General features: G+C 45.4%; 1 protein-coding gene across 2 annotated transcripts; it reads right to left on the bottom strand.

The window, feature by feature from the left end:
• Window positions 1–1,007: 1,007 nt before the first annotated feature.
• LOC138633858 (growth hormone receptor-like) lies at window positions 1,008–26,180 on the bottom strand. Of its 2 annotated transcripts, none has more exons than XM_069720334.1 (9): window positions 25,845–26,180; window positions 12,501–12,610; window positions 9,530–9,671; window positions 8,210–8,379; window positions 6,095–6,273; window positions 5,413–5,566; window positions 5,048–5,135; window positions 4,549–4,618; window positions 1,008–4,408 (listed from the first exon to the last, which is right to left on the bottom strand). In XM_069720334.1, the coding sequence occupies exons 1-9, from the start codon at window positions 25,853–25,855 to the stop codon at window positions 3,800–3,802; spliced, it is 1,533 nt and encodes a 510-aa protein (XP_069576435.1). In that variant the 5' UTR covers window positions 25,856–26,180; the 3' UTR covers window positions 1,008–3,799. The 2 variants fall into 2 exon arrangements, with proteins under 2 accessions (XP_069576435.1, XP_069576436.1); XM_069720335.1 differs by having other exon boundaries at window positions 1,008–4,405.
• Window positions 26,181–26,424: the final 244 nt, after the last annotated feature.

Below are 26,424 nucleotides of genomic sequence, written 5' to 3'. Positions count from 1 at the left end.
CGACACCGGAGCTGCAGGTAACTGAGTACTTTTACTCGAGTGCTTCCACTGCAGGAGGATTCAATGTCTTTCTTTCATTGGTGCTTTTTCTGGTTTTGTCTTCAAACATTTATTCTTTTATCGAATCCTTTAAAACTTTGTGTTTTTAAACTTTAACGAGACAGTTGATGATTTTATTTTTGGTTTTGGCCGCACTAAAAACAAAATGCAAACAAATGGCGGCTGCTGAATTCTGCAGTGAAACCAAACTGTTCAGTTATAAAAGCAGGAAAAAAAATCAAATCACATCCTCACAAACAGTTCAATTTAAACACCAAAACTATCTTCATGGTTCGGGTTGAAGATGCCACTCTTTCCTTCTCAGTCACCTGACTTCCTCCTTTGCTCCTGCCATAATTACTACAGCCACTAGAGGTCGCAGTAAACATAAATAGTGTTGTTTTGTGTTTCTCTGTTCTGCTGTTGAGGGTCAGCGCAACTCTTCAACATTTCTCTGAGTATTTCTGTTAAATCTGGTACTTGACTTTTTAAGATTTTCTTCACGGATTCAACAATAAACCATTTTTTTTTCTCTTTCTCGGTTCCGACGGCGGTAAAGTCTCCGTGTTTCAGTCACGTCTGAGCGTCAAGGCTGTGTGTGTTTATCTACACTCTGCTGACAATCATCTGGACTATTTTTAACCTGAGAAGGCAGCTAATTTAAGACACACGGTCACGCAATATGCGGTCATTATTTCTCGTTAGACACTGACTAAATGAATAGCAGGGAGGTTTGACTGATGAGACCATTTCAATTCCAACGACTGGATGTTTTCAGGGGATAAAACCGCAGTCACCCTCCGTGACTTCTTCTTTTCCTTTCTCATAGAGAACATTTTCATTTCCTGTGACATATTCTTACTTTGTTTCATTAGATGAAAAGCAGGAGGCGTGTGCTCTCAGTGTTGACTTCACAATTTACCTTTAACTTTCCGTGTGTGCGCTAAGAACAAATGCATGACGAAGTGAAGATTAACAACTTTATTTTTTTAAATGGAAAAGTGCTTCGAGCGGACGACAAATGTTTAACAACACAGTTCTTCGGTGAATCAGAGGAAAATCAACATTATTCACCACAAAAGATATTTTTGAATTAGGATGTACAAACAGCAGTGAAAACTCCTGAAAAGGAAAATGAATGCTGTCAGCATGTACCGGTGTGCCGTGCGGTGGTACGCGAGGCCGCCAAGGCAGCAGATACGAGCTGAAATCTCTATCAAAGAACTCTCTGTTGAGTTGGGAGGTGAACAATAGATAAATAGAAACCTTGAGATACTGCAAAAGTAGTGTTCAAAATGTCAGAGTTTAACCATCTTTAATCGAGCAGATCAACACGAAGACGCTCGTCTCCCTTCAGCTTTCAGCTTTGCATCAGGGAAACACATTTTAGAGGGATTGTTAAATCAGTCTGGAAAATACCAGAACATTTCTACTGAACAGTCCTATAAACTAAATCATCTCTGGCAGCTTTTCCGTCATTTAATCCCATAATTCATATTCATATGGACTGCAGTGCAACTCAGTGCAGTGCGGAGCTTCTAACCTGTGAGCCCCCTGCAGGTGTGTTAAAGCTATTACAAGTAAGAAGGGATTTTAGGTGGATGGTTTCTGAGGTCATGACCCTTGAACTGAACTGCTATAAAAGTCACTTTTTCTTGGTTTAATTGGCACATTTTCACCGCCGACTCTTTTTCAGCCTCAGAAATAATTTGGATTTAAATGTCAGTTATAAATGATGAACTCTGCACACTTCCAGGTGCCTTTTCACTTTTCATTGCATCGAGAGCAGAAGAAAACAGACTTGAGCGGGTCGTACACATGCGCCACACAGCACACAGGCGTTGTCTGCTGACACTTCAACACAGCAGAAGAAAAGCAAACGAATACTGCCATGTTAAAAAAAAGGCACAATCAGGCAAAAAAAACAAAAAAAGAGACAACGACAGGATGTCTGACTGCAACAGTGACAAGACGAAAAGACAGCGAAGGTACGACGTCACCGCTGGCTGAGCTCCCAGAATCAGAGGTGAAGGTGGAGGAAGAGCAGCAGGTGTTTACGCCAGCGTACGATGACCAGTGTTTCAGAGGCTGTGAGGCCATCGGGGCTGATATTGCTTTTCTTTGCTCCCCAGTTAGCACCTCAACCCTCATCTGAGCAGTTTGATACACAGCAAGTCAGACGACGACATCATCAGGTAGAAAGTATTGGTGCGGCCTCGAACCACCGGTGCTTAGTGTTTCTGTCGAGGCTTAAAGAGTCCAAACCAGTGAAGTGCTCGTGACTTTTCTTTGGCACTCTTTGGCAACGCGTGGAGAATTTCAGGTGAACGAAGAGGGAGATAAAAAGTCAAAGATTATCAAGCTGTGGCCGGTGGCTTTTCGTGGGGCCCGCGTGGAGATCTGAAGACGGGACAAATCTCACAGCAGCTGTGAAGTGGTGAAGCCACTAACTGTACAAACTTGGAGGTATTCACGGTTCATGTAAAAAGTAAAGAAGTAGTAGTTGGTGGACGAGCAGCAGAACAACGACTGCTCGGCTTCGGGAGCTGTCTGGTCTAAAGGGGCTGCTGGGACGAGTTCTACAGAGGAGAGTCGAGCCTCGCTGCAGGACTCCCCGACCAAAAGGAGAACATCCTCCTCAGGGTGTCTGGGCTCCACCTTAAGGGCGGACGGAGGAGTTCAGAGGTTCAGAAGCCGAACTGAAGGAGGGAGCGCTGGTTCTTTTTCTTTGCTTTCCACAACAAACTAGACTGAGGTCGGTCACTCTGCTTTTCTAAAATATACAAAATCCATTTTCTAATCGGGTTTCCTTTGTTACACAGGACTAAAGCGATCCATTATACAAAAAAAATATCCCACTTCTGGTGTGACAGTCTGAGACTCTTCTCTGGGAAATCAAGAGATGTTCAGAGTTTCATGTCGTCTGGAGGGAGCGGAGGTTCCTCTGAATGGGATGACGGCAAATAATAATATAATGAGGCAGATTCAGAGACGCAGAGTCTCCACATGTGGATTCATATTCCACTCATGTTCAGGGTGATCAGTTGTTCCCTTAATGAGCTGGCACATACTCCACATATATGATGAATATGAGTGGTTTGTCCCACATAAAAGCACATCTGATTTATCTCACAACGTTTTTATAGTTTGAGCTCTTGGATCGTCGTCATATTTAATACGACAGAGAAAACAGAGGCTGTGAATGTTCATCGTAGCCGGTAAATCTCAACACCTGACGCCATTGCACTTTCCTTTTTCCTGAGAAAGACCCTGAAAGAGAAGCTTTGCGGAGACGAGCACACTGTGGGAGAAGCAGCTTTCTTCTTCTTCTTTTCTTTTAGTCAAAGCTGCATCGAGCAACTTTTTTCAAGTTAGATGAACTTCATTACCCATAAACAAATCAAGAGGTGTGACACCGTTAAAGTCGTCAGGACAGAGTGCTTGTTAGCGGCTGTTTAGTTTGCGGTGACATGTATGGAAACTGACATTAAACATGAACAGGTTTGGTCCCTCAAAGTGTGAGCGGAGACACCAAACGCAGAACCGAGCTGAGGTCCAGAGGAACGTCTGCAAAGCACAACACGCTGGGCACCTAAACACAATAACCCCTCTGTTCCAGGGAGAGGTCCTGCAGGTCCACTTCCTGTTTGGAAGTCAGGTGTGACGAACAGGAGCAGAGTCCGACCAGCAGGTGGCAACGGTCTCCACGTGTCAGCACATAGTCTCAAAGTCTCTGGATGTTTCACTTCCTGTCATTCATTCAGCCCTTGTTGTCAACAGCAACAGGCAACAGAGGGACAGCCGCTTCGCTCCTGTCCGAGTCGGCGCCGTCTTTCATCCCGTTCATCGCATTCTTCCTGGTTTGGTAGTCGCTTCGCTTCTTCTTCTCCTCCCTCTCCGCCGCGTCGGCCTCCGCCCTCGGGAACGGAGGGAACTGGCAGTAGGCCGGCGGCAAGCACGGCACCAGGTGCACCTCGCCGCTTTCATTCGTGAGCTGGACGCAGGTGTAGAAATCCTGAGGCTGGTGGCTGCTGGGGAAAGCAGAGGGGCTGGAGACGGGGACGGTGATGCTGTAGTCCGTCCCCGGCAGAGACACGATCTCCGGCCGCGGCCACGGAGACGGGACGTCCAGCGGCGCGGCGAAGGCCTTGGGAGGCGAGCAGCAGGAGGGCGACACGCTCTGCTCACGGGGAACCATCAGGGTGTCCTTCTCCCTGTCTGAGGGGTCGCCCGGGACGCAGCGGTCCCTCAGAGACGTCAGGTACACATCGTTGGCGCTGACCTGGTCCCACGCTTCCTCCGAGTAACGGGGAGGTCTGTAGCTGTGGAAGTTACTGAAGTGATGGTTGATTTCATCCAAGTTCCCCTTCTGAGAGGAAGAGACGGAGACGGAGGTCACCTTCTTACCACACACACACACACACACACACACACACACACACACACACACACACACACACACACACACACACACACACACACACACACCGCTCCGCCACTGTGTGTTACCTTCAGGAGCCGCGGGTCCAGGCCGATGATCCGCGGCTTCGGGATGGGAGGCAGGAAGTACTCTTTTATTCTGAAGGTGAGAACATAAAGAGAAGGAGCTTGAAGAGGCTGCGCACACACACACACACACACACACACACACACACACACACACACACACACACACACACACACACACACACACACACACACACACACACACACACACACACACACACACACACACACACACACACACACACTGCTGTGTCACCCCAGAGACAGGCAGGCAGAGATGGAGGTTTTCTGTGTGACCCTGAGATGAATATTCTTTTTATTTAGGAGAACCTCAGTTTTCATGTAAAACAAGCAAACATCAGTGTATTATTCAGATGTGTGTGTGTGTGTGTGTGTGTGTGTGTGTGTGTGTGTGTGTGTGTGTGTGTGTGTGTGTGTGTGTGTGTGTGTGTGTGTGTGTGTGTGTGTGTGTGTGTGTGTGTGTGTGTGTGTGTTGTCTCACCTCTTGGTTTGTGGAATGATTCCGAAGGTGATGACCAGCAGAGCCACGACACCGACTCCCGTCACCAGAATCAGCACCAGGAGTTTACCTGCACATGAAGAGGACATTTAATCACAGTCACCTCCTCTTCCTCCTCCTCCTCCTCCTCTGCAGCTTCACTCCTGCAGGGCTACAGATTTAACTGGAGAAGAAAGTGAAAGATGTCTGTTTAGTGAGCACGTGAGAGCAGCATGATTCAAACCTAAACAACAGACCTGCTGCTGAAACAACATAAATGCACCAAAAAACATCAAAAACTTGTCCGAATAAAAGCACGTGAAATCAGCATCGTGGTTGTCATGGGAACCCGGCCCTCGGCGGCGTACCTGCGGTCGGCCTGGCGGGGATGCTCATCAGCAGCATGGAGCTCCATTTGCTCCACAGGCCGTAGTTGTGCGAGCGGCAGCGAACTCGGACCGCGTAGTCGCCGACGGGGAGGCCGAGCAGCTCCACGCGAGGCTCCCGCAGAGGATGCTTCACCTGCACAGATCACACCACCTGCCGTCAGACACTCGGGGGGGCACGCCGCCCTGCTCTCCAGAGGAAAGCATCCACGCTGCATTTACACAACACGCAGTTCTCCTTCCTTCACCGACCTCACTTCGCTGCCGTTCAACACTTTTATGCTGAGGCTGCAGTTCTGCACACAGCGGCTCCCTCGCTCCTCCTGCACACTGATTATCAGGTCGGAAAAACAGCTTTCATTGGTTCTAAATTAAGATTCACTCCGTGAAACAGCAATTTATCCTTGGGTTATTCATGAACTGTAACAGATGAAGGTTTTCTGCACACTTTAAGGGACGTAAAATTAGACAAAATAACGTGAAGGCAAGTTTAATGTCTTCAAATCCTTCCATATAAAACTTTTTGATCTAAACATAAAATTATACAATCCATTCATGAAACCAAAACCTTGCATAACAAGTAACAACATCACCTTTGAAACCTTTGAAAAAGCTTGTATTTAGTCAATCTGACGACTTTGCCCAAAACTAAGACTTCTGGTACCTTCCAGTTGTCGGGCTCGGTGACATGCCGGTACTGCAGCTCGTACACCAGCGTGATCCAGCCGTACTGCAGGTCCGAGGGCACCGGGTACGTCCAGGACAGCAGCGCGTTGTGGCCCATCTCGTCGCCGCCGGCGTCCGTCAGCGTGCCGGTGAGGTTGACCGGAGCCTCGGTCTGAACTGGGAACACACATGTTGTGAAATGTCAGAAAAAAAGGTTCTTGGTGCTCTTCAGATTCTTCACACAGGCAGAGAATCCAACACGTTTATAGCCTCTGAAATGAAGCAGTGCTGCTGTTGTATTAATATCTTCTGTTATTCATGCAGGGAAATCTCAGCTACCCTCATTTAATATTAATATGATTCTACAGCCCCCTGACATGTATAATATGTACAGCGTTGAACTAACGTCTTTTCCAGCGCCCCCTGGTGTCCATTCTTCACATTGAACTGCTGCCGGAGTGTTCCTGTCTGGCAGAGACTGATGCTTTTATATGAAGCAGGCCGTAACACGCCACCCAGATCCAGAACAGAGTCCTGACATCAGCTGGCTGTCAGTGTCCGTATTGATCTTAAAACTCTTTGACTTGTTTTTAAAGCACTTCATGGTCTTGTACCGGTTTGTCCGTCTCACATGCTGACAGCGTACGAACCAGTTGGGCCCCTCAGGTCCTCCGACTGGAGTCTTTGGCTTTTAGCTGTGATGCTGGAAGAGTCTGAGGATCTGAGAGCTGCCGGAAGTGCTGAAATATTAAACTTAAAACTTTGATCACGATGGTTTATTTATTCTTTTCACATTTGAATATTCTGTCTTTCTTTGAATTACTTCTTCTGTTAACGTTTAATTAAATTTTTTTTTTTTTATTGCATGTAGTTTTCTTCATTCTTATATTTTACCATATTTACTGTTATTTTATCTTTGAGATTTATCTCATGTATTTTTAATCATGTCTATCTTATTGGCGTCAGATTGTTGTAATTATTTGTCTCTGTTCACAGTATTTATTTCTTTTGATTCTCCACCTGTGTCTTATGAAGCGCTGCAGCGTGGGCTGACCTCCTGCTCGGCGGTGATAACAGCCACGTCTCTGACATCTCAGACGAACAAAAGATCAGTGCGGCGGTCACATGGACACACGCCCCAGGCTGCTTCACATGTTAATGGTGATAAATCCCACACTCACACACGAATGTGCTCTTTCACATGACACAGAGCATGAAGCCCCTCAAACCGGCACAGGAAGTGGACTCATTTGCTCCACATCTGCAGCATCTGGACAGTAACAGACACTCAGTCCTCAACAAACCAGATTAACTGCTGGCAGAGCTTCATGCTGAGTCTCCACCAAAATAAGAGCTGGTTTAGGGGCTTTAAAAACTATCACTCAGTGAAGGAATGACCTCGTGAATGTTAGATTTTGGTGAGAAAAGTGGTTGCTGACAGACTCAATATGAATGCAAACAGGCTTCCAATGAAGTCACGAGTTCATTCCCACCTTTAACCGTCTGTCCTGAAATGCTCTGCTGCTGAAGGACTGAAAACACGAGGATTCTCAGGCAAGTTCTGCAGCATTCATTACTTCCAAATGTTTCATGTCATCGTCATATTCATCTAAATAATTTGATATTCATAGTTTTAATTAACATCAAAACGTGCAGATGTTAACGGGCTCAAACAAACACAGCAGAGAATAAAATGTGATTTCAATCTAGGCTGGAATTAACTCAAATTACTGTGAACACACCGTCAAGTGAATTAAATCTTCCTCATGCAACCTCATCACCTCCCCGGGAGCAGAGTCAATTGAATCCAGCGAGTCCTGAAGGCATTTCACATTTGCACATTATCTGTTTCACGCTCGGTAGCGTTTTCCAGACACCTGCTGCTCTGACTGCAGGTCTGCGAGGCACCACAGGCTGCTCGGCTGCACACAAGCTTCACCACCGCTACAGAATGCCTCTGGTCCAACCTGCACCATACTCCATTGAAAAATGTCTTATTTTTGAGGTGTCAAGCAAAACCAACCAAACATGCAGGGACTCAGTTTGTTTTGTTGGTGAAGGGTAATAAAAGCCCACATGTCAAACACATCTGCATGATGCTGGACCTCCTCACCTATCTCTGCCACGTCCAGGCAGTGCTCCTGGGAGGTGTAGTTCCTGTGTGCGGTGACGGCGGTGACGTTCATGCAGTAGATCTTCCATATGGACGTGTGGCTGCTGTCGAAGTGGCAGCTGTTGGGGCCGGCGGTCACGTAGTTGGGACATTCGTGTTTGGGCCCCTTACTGCAAACATCACAGGAAAAAGGCTGTTTGATTATACGAAGACGTGAGCGTCAGGGAGTCACTGAACAAACTACCAGACAACTTTCTATCAGCTTGACTGATAAATAAATTATTATTTTTCAATGTCAGAGCCTGAAAACTTTTGCACGGGACGGCCGACAGTCTGAGATTTTTACTCTTTCATTTGCATGCACTTTTCTGTGCAACTGGTGTGTCGCCGGGTCACTACGAAGTGTGCCTGCAGAATTCATTCACTGCTCAAACTGTTTATTTAGTCTTTATCAGACGATCCCTGATTTACATCTGTTTTCACATACAAATGCACAAACTGCAGCAGGAGAGCGAGACAACAATCGATGGAGCTCTGAGCAGTGAAGCAGTGTGGGGTCAAAGGCACAATCCAATTTGTCCTGATTTCTCCGCTGTGTGCGCCATGTGGGCCGGCTGGTGTCTGTCTGAGGCCACGTGAGGCTCCGTTCAGGATTTCAGAGCGGCTTTGAAATATTGACGTCTTAAAAGCCTCTCGATGAAGTGAAGCACGAGAAATCAGACTGAGACTTTTGATCCGCGGCTGATTTTCTCGTTCCGTTGGAGAGAAATCTTAAAGCTGCAGACTGTTTTCCACTTTTTGTTTTGTTTTTGTTCCTGATGATTAATAACAGAATCAAAACCACAGACTGGAAATAAAAGTGGATCTCGCTTCAGGATCTGACAAGTGAGACCAATGCAGAGGTGCAGTACCACCGAGGGCCACTAGAGGCTGGCTCCATAGACTCCCATTCAACTTCTCTCATTAAATACAAAGTCAGTTCATGTTTTTGTGGTCGTTCTGAAAATAATTCCAGCATTCATTATACATTAGGCCTCAAACACAGATATGTTTGATTGCTTCTGAGCGGCGGTCTACAAACCGATGGGTGACATCACGGTCGGTTGCTGCTCAAATAAAACCCCAAACTCACAGGTGCAGGTTTTCCTTGCATTGTTCAGCTCTAGTTTTTCCCCGGTTTACATCGTCTTTATCAGTTGAGTCACGTTGTAAAAATACAATCGCTCATTATGAAATACTTCAGACTCAGATCTGTGTTTTGAACCCTCCTCGTGGGACACTCGGGGCGGTGTCAGGGTGCCGGACGTGTGCCGGACGTACTCTTTGGAGTAGGTGAGGACGTAGGAGACCTCCTCTCCGTCCGTCAGGTTGTCGAGCGGATGCCACCAGCAGGTGAAGTCCTCCATGTTGGGCGAGCGGCAGTAGTAGATGTGAGGCCTCGTCGTCTCCGCACCGACCTCCTCTGTGAGGAAAAAAAAACAACAACCTCAAAGTCAGCAGCACCATGGCAACGGAGAGCAGGACCAGCTGTTTTCATGCGTGTGTGAGTTGAGACAGGTGGAGTTACAGACAGGTGACTCTTTATGTACCCACGTTCATGCAACACCGTTCGTCACGTTTAAACAGTTTAGGATTAAAGAGCCGGTTGCAGGCTGATTTTTTTCCCACTAAATTAATACTTCAAGTTTCCTGGAAAATTATTGTTTGAGAAGTTAATGTTCAATTTGATAAGTTTTAGGAGACATAAAGGCAAAATTCAGATGAAAAAGTGGGAATTTTTGCTCGTTTCACCTTAAATTTCAGGATTTGTCAACATGGCTGGGTTGAGTATTTCCTGACGTGGCTCGGCTGCTGCCTCCCTTCTGTGACCAGATAAATGCACCTCGTTTCATTGATGACATGTTTTGTTAATCTGCAGCTGCTGTCGTTTCGTCCTCTACGACAGGAAGTAACGGACCGTGATTGTTTGAGCGTGGCCTCAGCACTCACACAGACAGAGCATGTAAATCTCCTTCGTTCTCTCCGGTCTCACACTGCGACCCGTGAAGCTGTGTTTGGTCAACTTTGACTGACTAAAGTCACCCGCACGCCGGCTGATGGAGCTTCAGCGTCCACACACAGAGAACAAGAGTTATCCTGCTGTCATCCCTCCTCTGGAAGACCTGCCTGCACACAGTGTTGGAGGCCAACAGGTGTCTGAACACAGACTGGCTTTATATGAACTGTTTGAGGTGAAATCTTTGCGTGCGACAGGTTTATCTCTTCAAAGAGGAGAGCAGCGGCCCTGAGAAACAGGTCTGATTAGAGGCTTAACCGAACACCCACAACCTGTGTTGACAGAAGTGTTGAACTGTATTACAGCTCTGTCTTTGTTACTGCTGCAACAAATGCTCAGTCTGCCACATAATGAGACCAAGAGCCTGCAGCCATGCCTGGCTGCTGCTGTTTCCTCTCCGAGAAGTCAGAGGATCACCAAAGTTTCTTCATTTAATCTTTTAATCTGACGTTTGAGACACCAGGAATCAGAGGAGATATAATGTGAACATAAATTAAAATGGGACCAACTTACTGAAAGTATTTCTTAGCTGTGAGTTTAAATGCTCTTTCTTTGCGTTTTCATTTTCATTGACCGCTTTAAACTTTTTCTTGTGTTTTCATTTCTTGTTTTTATAATTTTGTTTCACGCTGGTAAACCAAGAAAAATCAAAGTCTGGTCATGAGTTTGTTCCGGAGCTTTCAACCGAATCTCTCGGCTGTTTTTCATCAGGTGTGAAACTGTATGAGCGCGTCTGGACTCTCCTCCACGTTATCCACGAGCAGAAGCTGCAGGGAAGCCGCGGCACAATTAAAAGAGACGTCGCAGAAATATAGTCGATGAGGAGTACGCTACGTAAGTTGTTATCAAAGACTCGATATCCTCACTGTCATGTAAAAGCAGAGACATCATGTGGCCGCAGCAGATCGCGGCCGTGGGAGGCGAGCCGTAATCCATCAGAGAATGCACGGAGCTGCGGTCCACGAGCAGCGGGCGAACAAAGGCCCAGTGTTCGCTGTAAGGAGCTCAGCGAGCCGCGCTGCAGGGACTTTCTGATCAGCAGCCCCCACTTCTGAGAAATAAAGCAGGAGAGGACGCACGCTGGGCCCCAGAAAGGCAGAACGAATTTATACCTGGAGCAAATCTGACCGGCCGGAGCGGACCGGCTTCATTTTTAACAGAGAATTAAGTCGAGCTTTAAGTGGCTCCGAGCGGACGTGATGAAACAGGAGGGAGAATTTCTACACTGGACTAATTGCTGCAGATTAATACATGAGGTTATGGGATGGTGCTAAAGGACCGTTCCACTGTTTTACCACTGGAAAAGGTTTCAAAATTTAGAAAAACTAGACTGGATATTTATAAACGACCTCCAAAACTTGCAAAGAACAAAGTGAGAAAGGTTCACGAGCAGAGTTTTGTTTGACTCGGTCTTCGTGCACGCCGGCTTTACTCATCATAGCCTTTAACCAAGGAGAACTTTTTCCTCACATGCAAACACAGGAAGCGCAATGAAGCTGGCTCGCAGCGCTGCGAGGAAATGAGCGCTGAACGCGCTGTTGCCATGACGACGGCGAATAACGACGCAGCAGCTTGACCACGTCGGGATCGCAGCGGGGCTTCAGATAAACTTCAGTCCTCGCAAATGTGAGCAGAGAGCTGAAAAGCGAGCGTGTCCGAGCCGGACGTAGAAAAGGTGAGAGCACCGTGTGATGCTGAGAAATACAAGCAGCTGTGTTTGTGAGTCATCGTCCCTGCTGAGGTATCGATGAGCTGCCACACGTCCATCTGGGCGGAAATCAAATCTATGATTAAACGATTATTATTTTTAAACTCTGAGATGCCCAACATGCAGCAGCAGCTTTCTGGGCTTCTTTTCCCCGGGTTTGTCCTGACAGGCTTCATCAGTGAGTACTTTGGACTTGATACTCAAACTCAGGGTTGTTCATGAAAAAGTCTTTTTTTCTGAATTTGTTAGAATGTAAATGCAGGAAATAAATAAAAAACATGTAAATAAGACTAAACAGCACATGTTTACTTACACCTTTCATGTACATCGCTCCTCATCTGTGACCTCATTTCCTGTCATCTTTCAACTCCCACTTTTCAAATAAAGGCCTCTCAAAGTAACAACAATAATCAAGAAACACTGTGGTTGTAGACGGCTGTTAAAACTTGTGTGGAAATAAAAATCAAACGTGGACACAGATGTTTGTCTGCAGCTGTAGATGGTTGTGTTCAAACTGTCCAACTCACCGTGGATGTGTCTTTCTTTATGAGCGACGTCCTGAGAGATGATCCTGCTGCAGCCAGTTGCAGGAAGCAGACAGAGCAGCAGCCACAGCATCCCGCCGCCGCCCGTCAACCTGTCAACACAAACAAACAAACAAACAAACATGAGGCCTCCACAGTTGCCGCAGAGCTTTACTCACTCGGAGAACACGGAGCTTCCATGTGATAACTTCCAACAACATGTGACCCACAGACAAGTGGACGTTGGGATTTTAAGGGGCAGCAGTGTGATCGCCCTGCGGCTCTCTGAGGCCCAACGCAGAGCAGCAGTGACGCAGCATCGCCTCCTCCAGTCATGAGAGTCATCACAAGGGATGAACCCCCCTACCCCCCCCCCCCAACACACACACTCAGAAATTAAACAGGAACCTCGACTCGCATTTGAAATTCTCTTTGTTTTTGTTTTTTTACCCATTTCCGATCAAACTAAAATAAATTTAGTCTTTTCCTGGTGATAAAAATCATAATGTTTAATGTCAAACTCCAGCTACAAAATTAGCACGCTCTGACATTCAGTATAAAAGTCCAACTAGTGGGACAGAGCGCAGGTCTTCATGTGTCCCTCAACATGAATTAGTCTTCTGCTCGTCAGACCCAGAGATCTTTGGGCTTCAGGGGTCGGCTCAGCGCTCATTACTCCAATCAGTCACAGATGCACATTCAGTCAGACAATCAAGCAGCTGGCTTCATCAGCATGTTTCAGCTTTGATTCTGCAGAGACAGAAACTTCAAAGATAGCAGGCCTGAGGTCGGAGAAAGATGCACGACAGATGTCATCAATTTGATAGAACAAGATCTGCTTCGTCACCTGAAACCAGTTCTAGCCAGAAAGTCAGACTTTCTGACTAGACTTTTTGGTTTTGATCACACTTTATTCTCCAAGAATTTCTTCTCCAAGAATTTATTGTCGAAGACTGACACCATGCAGACCTGCTTCTCAACCAGCTGGGCCGGAGAGATACACCTGCTGCCTCATGTATCCTATCTGTCTGGACTCTGGAGCGTTGGTTGTGCAGATGCAGTGTACAGCTGACCTGTAGGGGCAGTGTGGAGGTGTGACGGGGTCACAGACCTGCAGGACTAAATAGAAACCAGTCGGACACTGTTACGTCCCCGCACGGCGGGAAATGCTGGAAAAACAGAGTGTGGACACGAATCCCGAGCTCAGCACCATCATGTATATATCAGGGGAGCCGCTGATGCTGCGGGGAGTTACGTCGGTCTTAAACAGCAGCAGGTCAGCTGCTTATGTCACCTCAGAGGGTCGTCCTGTCCGTTTCCTCTTAATCCTGTCCTCTGTCTTTTATCTGTCCTGATTTCTTTCACTCATCATTTCTTCTTGTCTTCTGTCCTCCTTTATTGTGTTTCATCTTTTCCGCCACCATGTTTATTTTTCCTTTCTTCCTTAAATCCTATAGTATTGTTTTCCTTCCATCTTTTTAATCCTCTTCTACATAATTCCTTCCTTCTGTCCTCGTATTTCTTTCCTTGAGGCCTTCCTTCCTTCATACTTCTTCTTTCCTTCTTCCCTTCCTTCCTTTCCTCTGACCTTCCTCACTGTCCTCTCTCTCTGCTCAGTTCTTTCGACCTTTGTTTTTCCCTTCTTCTGTCCTTTGTTTCCAACGCTGGCGTCCTCCCTCGACAGCAGTTTATAGAGGATTTGAGGACGGCTGTCTGCTGCCGAGTGTAAAAACGAGGGTCAGCAGCAGCAGACATGAACCAGCAGGGGAGAACAGAACAGTTGACCGACATCAAGATCGTGTGAACAGGCGACGGTAATGAAGTCACACGGGGGCTTAGGGGCTTTAGAGTCAGCTCTTATGAAGGCGGGGACGACAGGACAGACGTGCAAACTGCAAAACAGCGGCTCCATCCTCGAGCGCTAAGACAACAATCATAGGGAATAATCCCGGCCTTGATCTCACACAAGGGCGGATTACAGCGAGGCCTTGTTGGCTCTTATCTGACAGCCTCAGTTCACCCTGATGCACCGCAGGACACAAGATGAAAAGCACAAAAAGAGAAGTGGGACAAACTGCATAGCAGCAGGTTTCTGATCTGCCAGCGCTGCCTCCAAACCGCCAAACACTAACTGGAGTTCACATGTTTTCACAATTTAAATCACAGCAGGCGTATGTGAGGATTTGCAACCCAAAAGGAAAGACTCACTGAGACTAAGCAGCACACCGTGCTCCTCTAAATGATCGAGATGATCAGAGCCCATTCTGCTTCAGGATGTTTCCCTGGTGGCCGCATTCTTGACATTCAGCGCAGACTCCCCACCACCATCCTCCCTGAATGTCCCAACATCAGCACCATAATCAGAGCTGGACAGTCAGAGGTTTTAAAACGAGACTTTCAGGCACTCCTCAATTCATTGTTGGACACTGGCAGCAAGATCATTGTCTCAGGCCCCATCCCACCCACAACAGGGGAATCCAGAGGTGGTCCAGACTTTTATCTCTACACACCTGGCTGAAAGACTACTGGGTTCTCCAGAATCAAACCCATACTGTCACACTCTGACCTGGAAAAAGTCATTCATGCACTCATTTTCTCTCGACTCGACGACTGCAACTCCCTCCTTTCTGGCATAAACCAAAAATCTCTCTCCCGCCTCCAACTAGTCCAGAATGCAGCAGCTCGGCTTCTTACTGGTTTTAACAGACGACATCACATTATCCAGTTCTGGCCTCTCAACTGGCTCCCGGTTGGTTTTAGAATTGATTTTAAGATTTTGTTGATCACTTTTAAGGCCCGCCTCGGTCTGGCCCCGAGCTACATTACTGAAATGTTAGCCCCGTATGAGCCAACTCGCAGCCTTAGATCCTCCGGTGGGCCCTTCTGGCCGTTCCCAAGTGCAGACTTAAATCAAAGGGTCACCGTGCTTTTACCATCAGAGCCCCTCGACTTTGGAACGACCTACCTGAGGAGATAAGGCTCACAGAATCATTGACTTCTTTTAAATCACTTCTTAAAACCCATTTTTTATAGAATTGCTTTTAAGTGATGTCGTCCTTTTATGTTTTTTATGCAGTTCTTTTGTTCCTGTTTTTGTTTGTTTATTTTATTCATTTATTTATTTGTTTGTTTTCTATTCCATTTGCTCGTTTTGGTTATTTGTTTGGTTTTCTTGTATTCATTACCTTCATGGTTTGGTCTCTTTTGCCTCCTGTTTTCTTAAATGTTTACCGGTATTGACGTTATGTTTGTCTATGCTTTGCTTCTCTGTAGAGCACTTTGTAAACTCTGTTTTTGAAGGTGCTGTATAAATAAAGTTATTATTATTATTATTATTATTATTATTATTATTATTAACAGCCAGCCGGAGGACACCTGGATAAAAGGAGCTCGCTGTAGTTGGAGTTGGCAGCAGCTCTGAGCTGAGTGACACCACCTCGTTCTCACGATCTGCAGCCAGAGTCCAGGAGCAGCAGGAAGCCACCAGTAGACATACACACTCTGACACGCTTTATTCTTTCCACCATGAACGGATGAGTCACCTGCTTGTGTAACGTTACCTTTCTGTCTTATGGAGCGGCTCAGATATGAAGACATGCAGATGAGTCTCTTTGTGGTGTTTTCAAAAACATTTTAAGTTTTAACGTTTTGTCGCAGTTTTGTTTCACTTAGTAATTATTTTCTCAAAGTAGTTTTTTGCAGTATTTTATACGTCTTAGATGTCCTATTGCAACTCTTTGTGGTCATTCTGTGTCTTTTATGGTAATTTTCTGTGTATTTGTGGTCATTGTGTGTCCTGTTGGGGTACTTGTGTCTCTCTCTGGCTCTATGACTTTCCAACGAGGAATATGAAGACACTTAATAGGGAGGCCCGGTCCCGAGGACCCATTGATGTCTCACACACTTGTAAACTATCATTAGCAGTGAAACAAGGCTTCATTCTGAGTTTCTCTGAAGAAAAAAAATAACTCCCTCCCGTCAGCTGCGTGCACATCAAACAGTGTGTGTGTGTGTGTGTGTGTGTGTGTGTGTGTGTGTGTGTGTGTGTGTGTGTGTGTGTGTGTGTGTGTTACAAGGGAAGCTGCTTTCCTTATCTTTTTCTCTTCACCTGATTCGCCGTGAAATCTAATGACCTTCCGTAGCATCCCGGTGGATTACAGCTGTTTTCACTTGTGTTTAGTAATTGACTGCCTTTATGGCGTCTTTTATTGCCCTGTAAGTCTACAGTGTTCCAGGTGAAACTGCACCGACAGAGATTCAGAGGGGACCGAGGGCGCTCTGCCATTTACTGCCAGTTCAAGTGAGACTTTTTATCAGGAGCGTATCTCAAAGTCCTCGTCAGCAACAAGTCACAGAACACGATGAAGCACAAACACGTACTGTGGTTTCATAATCCGAGCACTCATGTAGGACACTGTGGGTTGAACGGGACAACACAGTTCATGGTGTGAGTCGGTAACAACAGCAGGCTGACACCGCCTGACCAGGCGAACCTCAGGGCGACAAATTAAATCCCGCTCAGTACAATTATCAAACAGGAATCTAGATTCTACCATGTATATATATAAAACAATTAAAGACACACAAGTACACATGACAGGACATATTTTAAGCCCTAAAGTTAAGAATTTTGATTTAATAAACAGTCATGCGTCACAACCTGATCCAATTATGAGTTTTAAAAGTGTTAGTTTCCTGGACTGGACCATCCTGGATTGAATTAACCGCGTTTCCTTTCTGCTGTCCAAGAATAGACTCCAAAACACCATTTATCAATTCAGAAAATTAACTTTTCACATCCGACATATAAATTGAATCCTGTTTTACATCTCTAATTAAAGACTTTAGAACTGTGCATACAAAGACTCTCTCTTTACCTCCTGTTGATGGAACTGGATGAATTTTCTATTCTGGTCAGAAAATTATATCCCTAATTCCATCTGTATTTATAGTCAGCTTTTACTCAAGGACGGCGACTGACAGGTCATCAGATCGGATATGAGAAGGTCAAAATATCTCACTGGATTGGAAAATGATCTGGTTTCATCAACCGGAGGAAAAAAACACAACAAAGTGACTTTAAAAGCACAGTTAGGCCCACATTACTTAAATATGAAGGTGTTGAACTCAGTATTGAATTGAATGAGTGAAAGCAGGTGATACAGGAGCAGCCTTCTGCACTGAGAAACATGGAGGCAGTTTTTTTTAGTCAATGTCTGTAATTTTAAAGGTTGTTTCAGTCCTGTGGTATTTAGTGCTAATTAAAAGAGCTTTTCTAGCTGGTACATTTCTAATTGATTCCTTCTGTGAGACCAGAATAACATGAAAATGATTCTGCAGCTGCTTCGCTTGATGCGGACAGTGCAGAAGAACTGACTAAAACTGTCAAAGAGCCACAGTCAGCTCTAGTCCGTGGTCACTTTTTCACATCTGTGCACAAATCACACGTGTTTGTGAAAACAAATCACTGCTATCCTGCTGAAGGAACGAGCTTCGGCTGACAAACGGCGGCGGCACAAACAGAAATGCCATCAGAGTCCGAACAGCAGTATCGCAGCAGCCCTCCTGCCTGCCTCGCTATCAGATCCTCGCGGGCCAATCGTGGCGCTCGCTTTACCTGTTGTCGTGGCAACCGGCTCGCCAGTCATACATTAGGCGGATCAATACAATCAAGCAAAGACTTTGATTTTGAAGGGCGCACGTAACCACGCAAGTAGATTTTTATGGCGGTAAATATACTCTCACAGTATACGAGTACGCCTGGAGACACTTGAGTGATGAGGACCTGAAATATAATCTGAAAAATCAAGTGGAGGAAATGCTTTTTATTCTTTTATGCTCCTGTTCATGAATATTTATCTCACGAGTCAGAGAAGGTGCAGATTAATTTGTGATTAAGAATCATTAAGAAAAGCAGAACGATGTGCACATGAATGAGTGACAGTAAACACAGCATTGGATCCACGTACCTGTCGGAGCCTGACAGCATGTTTAAGGCTGACAACCAGTTGACTGCAGTAAACAGCAGGGACGCGGCTGTGTACTGACATTATAACTGTCTCAAAGGCTCATTCATCATGCAGCATGCATCTCTGCCAGGGATCCAACTGCACCACACATTTGTATTTTCTAATACTCCAGTCTGAGTTCTCAGTAAATCCTGCAGAGCGCTCAGCGGTGACTCACACAGGAGCCGGAAATTGGCCCTCTGAAGTAACTTTGCTTGTTTGCCCTCACGCGGATCGAGCGGCGAGACCCTGAACCGTGAAAGCAGTCGTTCCCTCGGGCGGCAGCTGCTAAAAAGCGAAGGAGGTGTGAGGAGGCAGAAACCTGTCGAGTGCAGCTGCTCACGGATGTGATGCTTCTAGTCTGGAACGCCGGCAGAGATGCTTCTGTTCACCTCTGAGGAAGGTCATCAACCCCCGACGGGCCTGTTGACCCCCAACGTACAGACAGGCACCTGACATCAATCACTTCATCACTCGGTCTTCATCAATTCATTTTTAGGACCTGCTCCGTCCCCAGAGACCTGCTCCGTCCCCAGAGACCTGCTCCGTCCCCTAGAGACCTGCTCCGTCCCCCAGAGACCTGCTCCGTCCCCTAGAGACCTGCTCTGTCCCTACGCAGCAGTTTAAGAAGAAGTTGTCCTGATGTAACTGAAGTAAATTTATTCTTAAACAATTAAAAGTTTCCACTGAAGCTCTGTCTCTGGAAACGAGTCTGCAAACCTCTGATTAAAACGTTTGTTTGTCTGCAGCCGAGAGAATGAAACATTCACCTGGAGAGCACATGTTCAAAAAGCTATTTAAATGAAGCGATAAGGCTTATTTAAAGAGTGGTGCTGCTGCTGCTCCATCACAGCGCCGTCCCCACAGGCAAGACGCTGACCTTTCACAACAAAGCCTCTAATTACTCCGAACACAAACAGGAGAACAGGCCTTAATAGAAATGGCTTCATAGAGGGAGAAAACGTTTATGGATCTCTGTGATATTCAGTGGAATTAATGATTGCATTCAGTTTATCGGACAACTGCACAGAAGCTGCTTTATAAGAGGCTGAAAAAACAGGAGGTATGGAAAAATAAAAGGCCCAGATTGTGTCAGAAACTTTAAACCTGATGCAGATTTCAGAGGAAAACTTATGTCAAGGATTTGTTTTCCCTCTTATAGATTTTCTGATTACAGCTGAAATGATTGGTTAATTGGTTGGTCAATAGCAAAGCATTCAATCGACTCAAATACACACTGGTTTATGTGGCTTCTCTGACATCTGAATATCTGTTGGGAAACTGTTGCCTTTTATTTTACACATGATAATAACAATAAAGTGAAGATAGCCCATAATAGAAATCATTTCCACCGCTCCTGCATTCACAGTCGAGCCGCAGCTCGCACATTAATCGATTGACTAAAATGAGTCAGCATCTATTGAGATCCTTGTGGCAAAAGGCAGAAGTTTACCAGCCAGATATTTTCTACTCTCACACTGGACCCTCGGCGTTTCCGTCAGACACACTGCTGCTCTTTGCAGCCACGACTTCAACTGTCATGTGCAGATCCAGCAGCGATAAGTCTTATCTGGAGGACGTATGCTGCTCTGCAGCTCCATTCCCCTGGTGGTCAGAGCATCCACCCATCACATCGCCTCGGGTAACACACACACACACACACACACACACACACACACACACACACACACACACACACACACACACACACACACACACACACACACACACACACACACACACACACACACACACACACACACACACACACACACACACACACACACACACACACACACACACACACACACACACACACACACAGGAAACGCAGATCTGATCCGACAGGGGCATTCGATCCACAGGGAGTCACATGTTGCGTTGGCATAAACACTGCAGCATTATATAATCCTGCGTGTCCACGTTGACCTGTTACTAATTAACACACACACGGCGAACACATGCGGACACACACCAACATAACGCACACGGTGCCGGGACAGGAACTCATTTAAAACAGATCTGAGAGTGAATTCTTCAACAGTCAGTGTTTGAAAAAGACACGAGGAGAGACGTGTTTAATGTTTCCTGAGCAGATTTCAAAGGAAACAATGCTTTCATGTGAGCTCCAGACGACGGTTGTCTCCTGACTGTCTTTTTTAAACAGCTTAAACAGCTCTAAACAATCCCTGACTGCCTTTCAAAAGGATCAACATCTCTCTGGAAACCTTTTTCCAACAATTCATCACCGTCCTAATCGCTGGATTTGTGTTATGTGTCATCTGGACGTGAGAAGACGTGAAGGCTTTAAATGACAGTGTTTGATCTTTGATCTTTATATACACTTTGTGCTCTCTGTCCCGTACCAGCAGTGTAACAGGTGGATAACATGCAACACCCTGAGATCAAACCACAGCAAACAATAAAATACATGCAAGCAGAGACTTGTCATCAGTTCCCATCATGCACCTGCACTGCTCTCATTCGTGGCTGTGGACGGCTCTCTTTATGAACAGACCCCGCCTCTCTCCGATCCCAACAGGATTTATCCTGCTGTCCATGGCCTGCTGGAGGATACCAATAAGAGTAAATAAAATCAGGCCACTGACAGCACACAGAGCCGAGGCAGGGACTCTGGAAAGACTGGACTGAGCTCATGTTTGTGGGTTCGTTCAGTTTCCTCCGTTTCAGACAGAAACCAGCAGCTGCACTTGCATTGACTCGGTGTCGGAGGACTTTATAACCCACTCGTTGGTTTGGCCTCCACGCGAGCACGCAAACGGAGAGAAGGTGTCAGAGGTGGAAGTGAGAGTCTCCGGCTCTGTGGGGTCCGGGCTCAGCGGACACCTGTGACCTGCGAGAGTCTTAACGGACGTCCTGTTCAAAGTCCAACGGGTTTAATGACCTCATTTGTGATGACACTTGTGATGACATATCTGGAGGGACTTTACTCATTAAGGTTCATTGTGTTCCTCTGTAATCACTTTAAAACGTGCTGTATGCCAGAGGCCGGCACACGTCACTGTAAAAAAGAATACCTGAAGACACCTGCAGCTGCCAGGAACCACAAATCCACATGAAACACACTTTTCAGAGATCTTAGTTGAACGTTAACTGACAGCGCCGTTCAGTCAGAGAGAGTTTACAATATATTTCCTCAGCAGATAGAAGATAGGAGCTCCAGTGTTCTCAGTCCTGCGTTTGCCCTTTAACATGTACTTAACTGAATTTTCTGTGCTTACACAGAGACAACATTTCCCTGTTGGGGCCAAAACAAGAAGCCTGCAGCTTCCTCCGAGCCACGCCGATGATCAACATATGACGTTGAAGGTCATATGACATGATTAGTCCTATAGAAGTAAATTCATGTGGGTAAATGGATTTTCCACGCGCAGGGTGAAGGAGACAGGAAGTAGTGTACGACGCTGATAACCGTACAGAACAGGGAACCTCCCTGCTGCTTCTCCCGTCCATTAGATAACGATTTCATACCCTCGGACACATGATTGTGACGTAAACAGGTCCTCAATCAATTTCTGACCTGCAACAACATTTTAGTTTCAGTTAACTGCATCTGAGCTGTTTGTTCAAATCCTGTTGCTCCAGTTTCACACTGAAAGCTGAAGAGAAGCGTCATAAAGTAAATATTTGAGAAGAATCACAAAACTCTGATGGACAACAGTTTAGTCCCAGGACCACACCTGAGCACACCTGAGCACACCTGAGCACACCTGAGCACACCTGAGCACACCTGAGCACACCCGACTGGAACTGTCTCACCTGACAGAGGATGAAACACAGGAGGCTCATGCAACGATATTCAGAGGCTTCTTCATCAGATCAATCCAACTCTCCTGACGTAAACCCCTTGTTTCACTTACTTTGTGATCATTATCATCCGTTTCGTTCACACAAACATAACCAAAGTTAAACTTTCACTTCACGCCCCGTTTAGAAGGAGACATACATTATTTTTTTCACCGAGCCCAAACAAATCACCTCCCCAGCAGTTCAATAAAGTCACGTTTCTGATGCTCTTTTCTCTCCATTAAAAGCTCTGCACGGGCAAATCACAGCGAGGAAAGAAGGTGACAACACAGCCAGATAGTCCGTCCACTCCTCTGGCCTGAAACGTCACTCATACACCTTATAATTTAGAAAAGAGTTCATACTGGAATGAAGCTTTGCATCTTCTACGCATCAGCTGTCAACAGAGCAGCAAACTTTCCAGGTTTATCGGCTCAAAAGTACCTTTCTTCATTTCTAACCACATCTGCAGCAGCTTCAACAGGTGCCTGCAATCACACTTCTGACAATGTTATGGATTATTTGTGTGATTTTTGAACTGTGTGAATGCCACCTGCTCCTGCACAAAGAGGTTTGCAGTGGATATGAAAAATATCAAGTTTACGCAGGACGACAGAGGTCTCTGAATGCTGAGGAATTGAACAGACGTTTGCAGCTTGTTTACCTCTGCGTGTTGGAGGAGTGGTCCAATGTCTCGCCATTCTTGTCGGTTATAACACATGGGGCCCCATGCAGAGATCAAAAAGTTTAAATTCAGTTTACAAAGGTCTGAAATATGTTTTCCAGTCTGCTGCAGGAAGTGACATGATGTCTGAAAAACTGCCAGGGCACTTCAACATAAATATATAACTTTCATTTTGTTGTATGCGACGATTAATTAACAATATTAAATATTAAGGCTGCAGCTAACAATCATCTCATTAGATAGATAGATAGACAGACAGACAGACAGACAGACAGACAGACAGACAGACAGACAGACAGACAGACAGACAGACAGACAGACAGACAGACAGACAGATAGATAGATAGATAGATAGATAGATAGATAGATAGATAGATAGATAGATAGATAGATAGAGTGCATCCGGAAAGTATTCACAGTGCTTCACTTTTTCCACATTTTGTTATATTACAGATTTATTCCAAAATGGATTAAATTCATTTTTTCCCTCAAAATTCTACACACAATACCCCATAATGACAACATGAAATAATTTTTTTTGAAATTTTTGCAAATCTATTAAAAATCAAAAACGAAAAAATCCCATGTACATAAGTATTCACAGCCTTTGCCATTACACTCAACATTGAGCTCAGGTGCTTCCTGTTTCCACTGATCATCCTTGAGATGTTTCTACAACTTGATTGGAGTCCACCTGGTAAATTCAGTTGATCGGACATGATTAGGAAAGACACACACCGTCTATATAAGGTCCCACAGTGGACATGTCAGAGCACAAACCAAGACATGAAGTCCAAAGAATCATCTGTAGACCTCCAAGACAGGATTGTATGGAGGCTCAGATCTGGGGAAGAGTACAGAAACATTTCTGCAGCATTGAAGGTCCCAATGAGCACAGTGGCCTCCATCATCTGTAAATGGAAGAAGTTTGAACCACCAGGACTCTTCCTAGAGTCGGCCGCCCGGCCAAACTGAGCGATCGGGGGAGAAGGGCCTTAGTCAGGGAGGTGACCAAGAACCCGATGGTCACTCTGACAGAGCTCCGACGTTGCTCTGTGAAGAGAGGAGAACCTTCCAGAAGGACAACCATCTCTGAAGCACTCCACCCAGCAGGCCTGTATGGTAGAGTGGACGGACAGAAGACACTCCTCAGTAAAAGGCTCATGACAGCCCACCTGGAGTTTACCAAAAGGAACCTGAAGGACTCTCAGACCATAAGAAACTAAATTCTCTGGTCTGATGAAACAAAGATTGAACTCTTTGGCCTGAATGCCAAGCGTCATGTCTGGAGGAAACCAGGCACCGCTCATCACCTGGCCAACACCATCTCTACGGTGAAGCATGGTGGTGGCAGCATCATGCTGTGGGGATGTTTTTCAGCAGCAGGAACTGGGAGACGAGTCAGGAGGGAGGGAAAGATGAATGCAGCAATGTACAGAGACATCCTTAATGAAAACCTTCTCCAGAGCGCTCTGGACCTCAGACTGGGGCGAAGGTTCATCTTCCAACAGGACAACGACCCGAAGCACACAGCCAAGATAACAAAGGAGTGGCTTCGGGACAACTCTGTAAATGTCTTTGAGAAGCCCAGGCAGAGTCCAGACTTGAACCTGATTGAACATCTCTGGAGAGATCTGAAGATGTCTGAGCACCGACGCTCCCCATCCAACCTGATGGAGCTTGAGAGGTCCTGCAAAGAAGAACGGGAGAAACTGCCCAAAACTAGGAGCCAAGCTTGTGGCATCATACTCAAAAAGACTTGAGGCTGTAATTTCTGACAAAGGTGCTTCAACAAAGTATTGAGCAAAGGCTGTGAATACTTATGTACGTGTTATATTTTCGTTCTTTATTTTTAATAGATTTGCAAAAATTTTCAACAAACTATTTTCACTTTGTTATTATGGGATATTGTGTGTAGAATGTTGAGGGAAAAAAATAATTTAATCCATTTTGGAATAAAGCTGTAACATAACAAAATGTGTAAAAAGTGAAGCGCTGTGAATACTTTCCGGATGCACTGTAGATAGATAGATAGATAGATAGATAGATAGATAGATAGATAGATAGATAGATAGATAGATAGATAGATAGATATTGATCCCAGAAGATAGATAGATAGACTCTATTGACCCACAGCAGCATGAGAAGAGCACATGAGAAGATACAGGGTAAGCAATAAAAATCCAGGTAAAAATATAAAAATTAAAAAATGAACAGAAATTAAACAGCAACAGAATAAAATTAAACAGCAACAGAATAAAATTAAGCAGCAACAGTGCAATGGTTAGAAGTTTAGTGCAAATAATTGTCAGTGATGTAGGATGGATTTGGCAATTATGGATTAAATGTACAACAGAACACACAGAGCTCATCAGATGTCACCTTCTGTCAAACCAAGAGCACAAAATATATCTGATTTATTACAGAAAAGAAGACAACAAATTCTACATCAAATGATAAAAATATCCTGTAAATGATATAAATTCTTGGAGCCAAATTTGGTCCTGAGGTTTTACTTTGTTTATATAAAAACTTATAACTGCAGCCTTAAAAGAAAAAGACCTTGTGAAATGTGGTAGTGCAACACGGGAAATACATCTAAGAGTAATTTCTTCCAAAATAAAACATTTTATAATCAATTTGACCCTTAAATGAATTAAAAAAAAAAAAAAATTAAACAAGTTGTCATAATACATCTGATCAAATTGGTCCATGATTGAAGTGTGTCAGGTGTACCATGAAGCTTGGAGCTGAAACATATGGTTCTTCTGAATGAACTCTGTGAAGTGACGTCTTGTTAACTTTTCAGTGATGAGCTGCAGATTAAAACCCGTGGATCCGTCTTACCTCAAGTCCATGTAAACCGCTTGGAGAGCCGCCTGCTGCTGCTTTAATGCCGCCTGCAGCACGCTTCCTCAAACAAAGACCCACACCGGGACCAGGACCCGCCGGTAGCCGGTCGATGCAGCCGGTAGTCCGGGAGAAGTCCGCGTGAAGAGGTGGGGTCTTCTCACACAGCCGCTGCTTGCTGCTGCGCTGTCAGCGGGAGTGGTGCGTTCACGGCCGTCGCAGAGTATTTCTGTGCAGCCCTCCTCTGTAAGGCGCTTTTCCTCCACCTGATCCCGCGTCATCAGCCAAACACCAGCTGGAGCACCGGACCGAGGCACCTCCTGCCTGGAGAGGAGCGACATCTGGAACACCACAGAGCCAATAAAGGACGAGTTTAAGCATCATGCAGAAACATATATTCAAAACAAATTACTCAAAATTAGTTAGAATCAGTCACATTATGACATTTAATTTATGACTTAAGACATTATGAAATTTTGTAAACCAAAATTACAAGGTAATAATCAACAAGTCTAAATATATATATATAAAACATACACACAAACATATATTTGGGTCATAATCACAGGAAATCATT

The sequence above is a fragment of the Brachyistius frenatus genome, unplaced genomic scaffold (assembly GCF_029030835.1).
Source record: "Brachyistius frenatus isolate BFR_SWC_R1_liver_20210118 unplaced genomic scaffold, ASM2903083v1 Contig_238, whole genome shotgun sequence".
NCBI lineage: Eukaryota > Metazoa > Chordata > Actinopteri > Embiotocidae > Brachyistius > Brachyistius frenatus.
The sequence above is the reverse complement of the archived record's forward strand: the minus strand, read 5'-3'. Positions and strand labels throughout refer to the sequence as shown.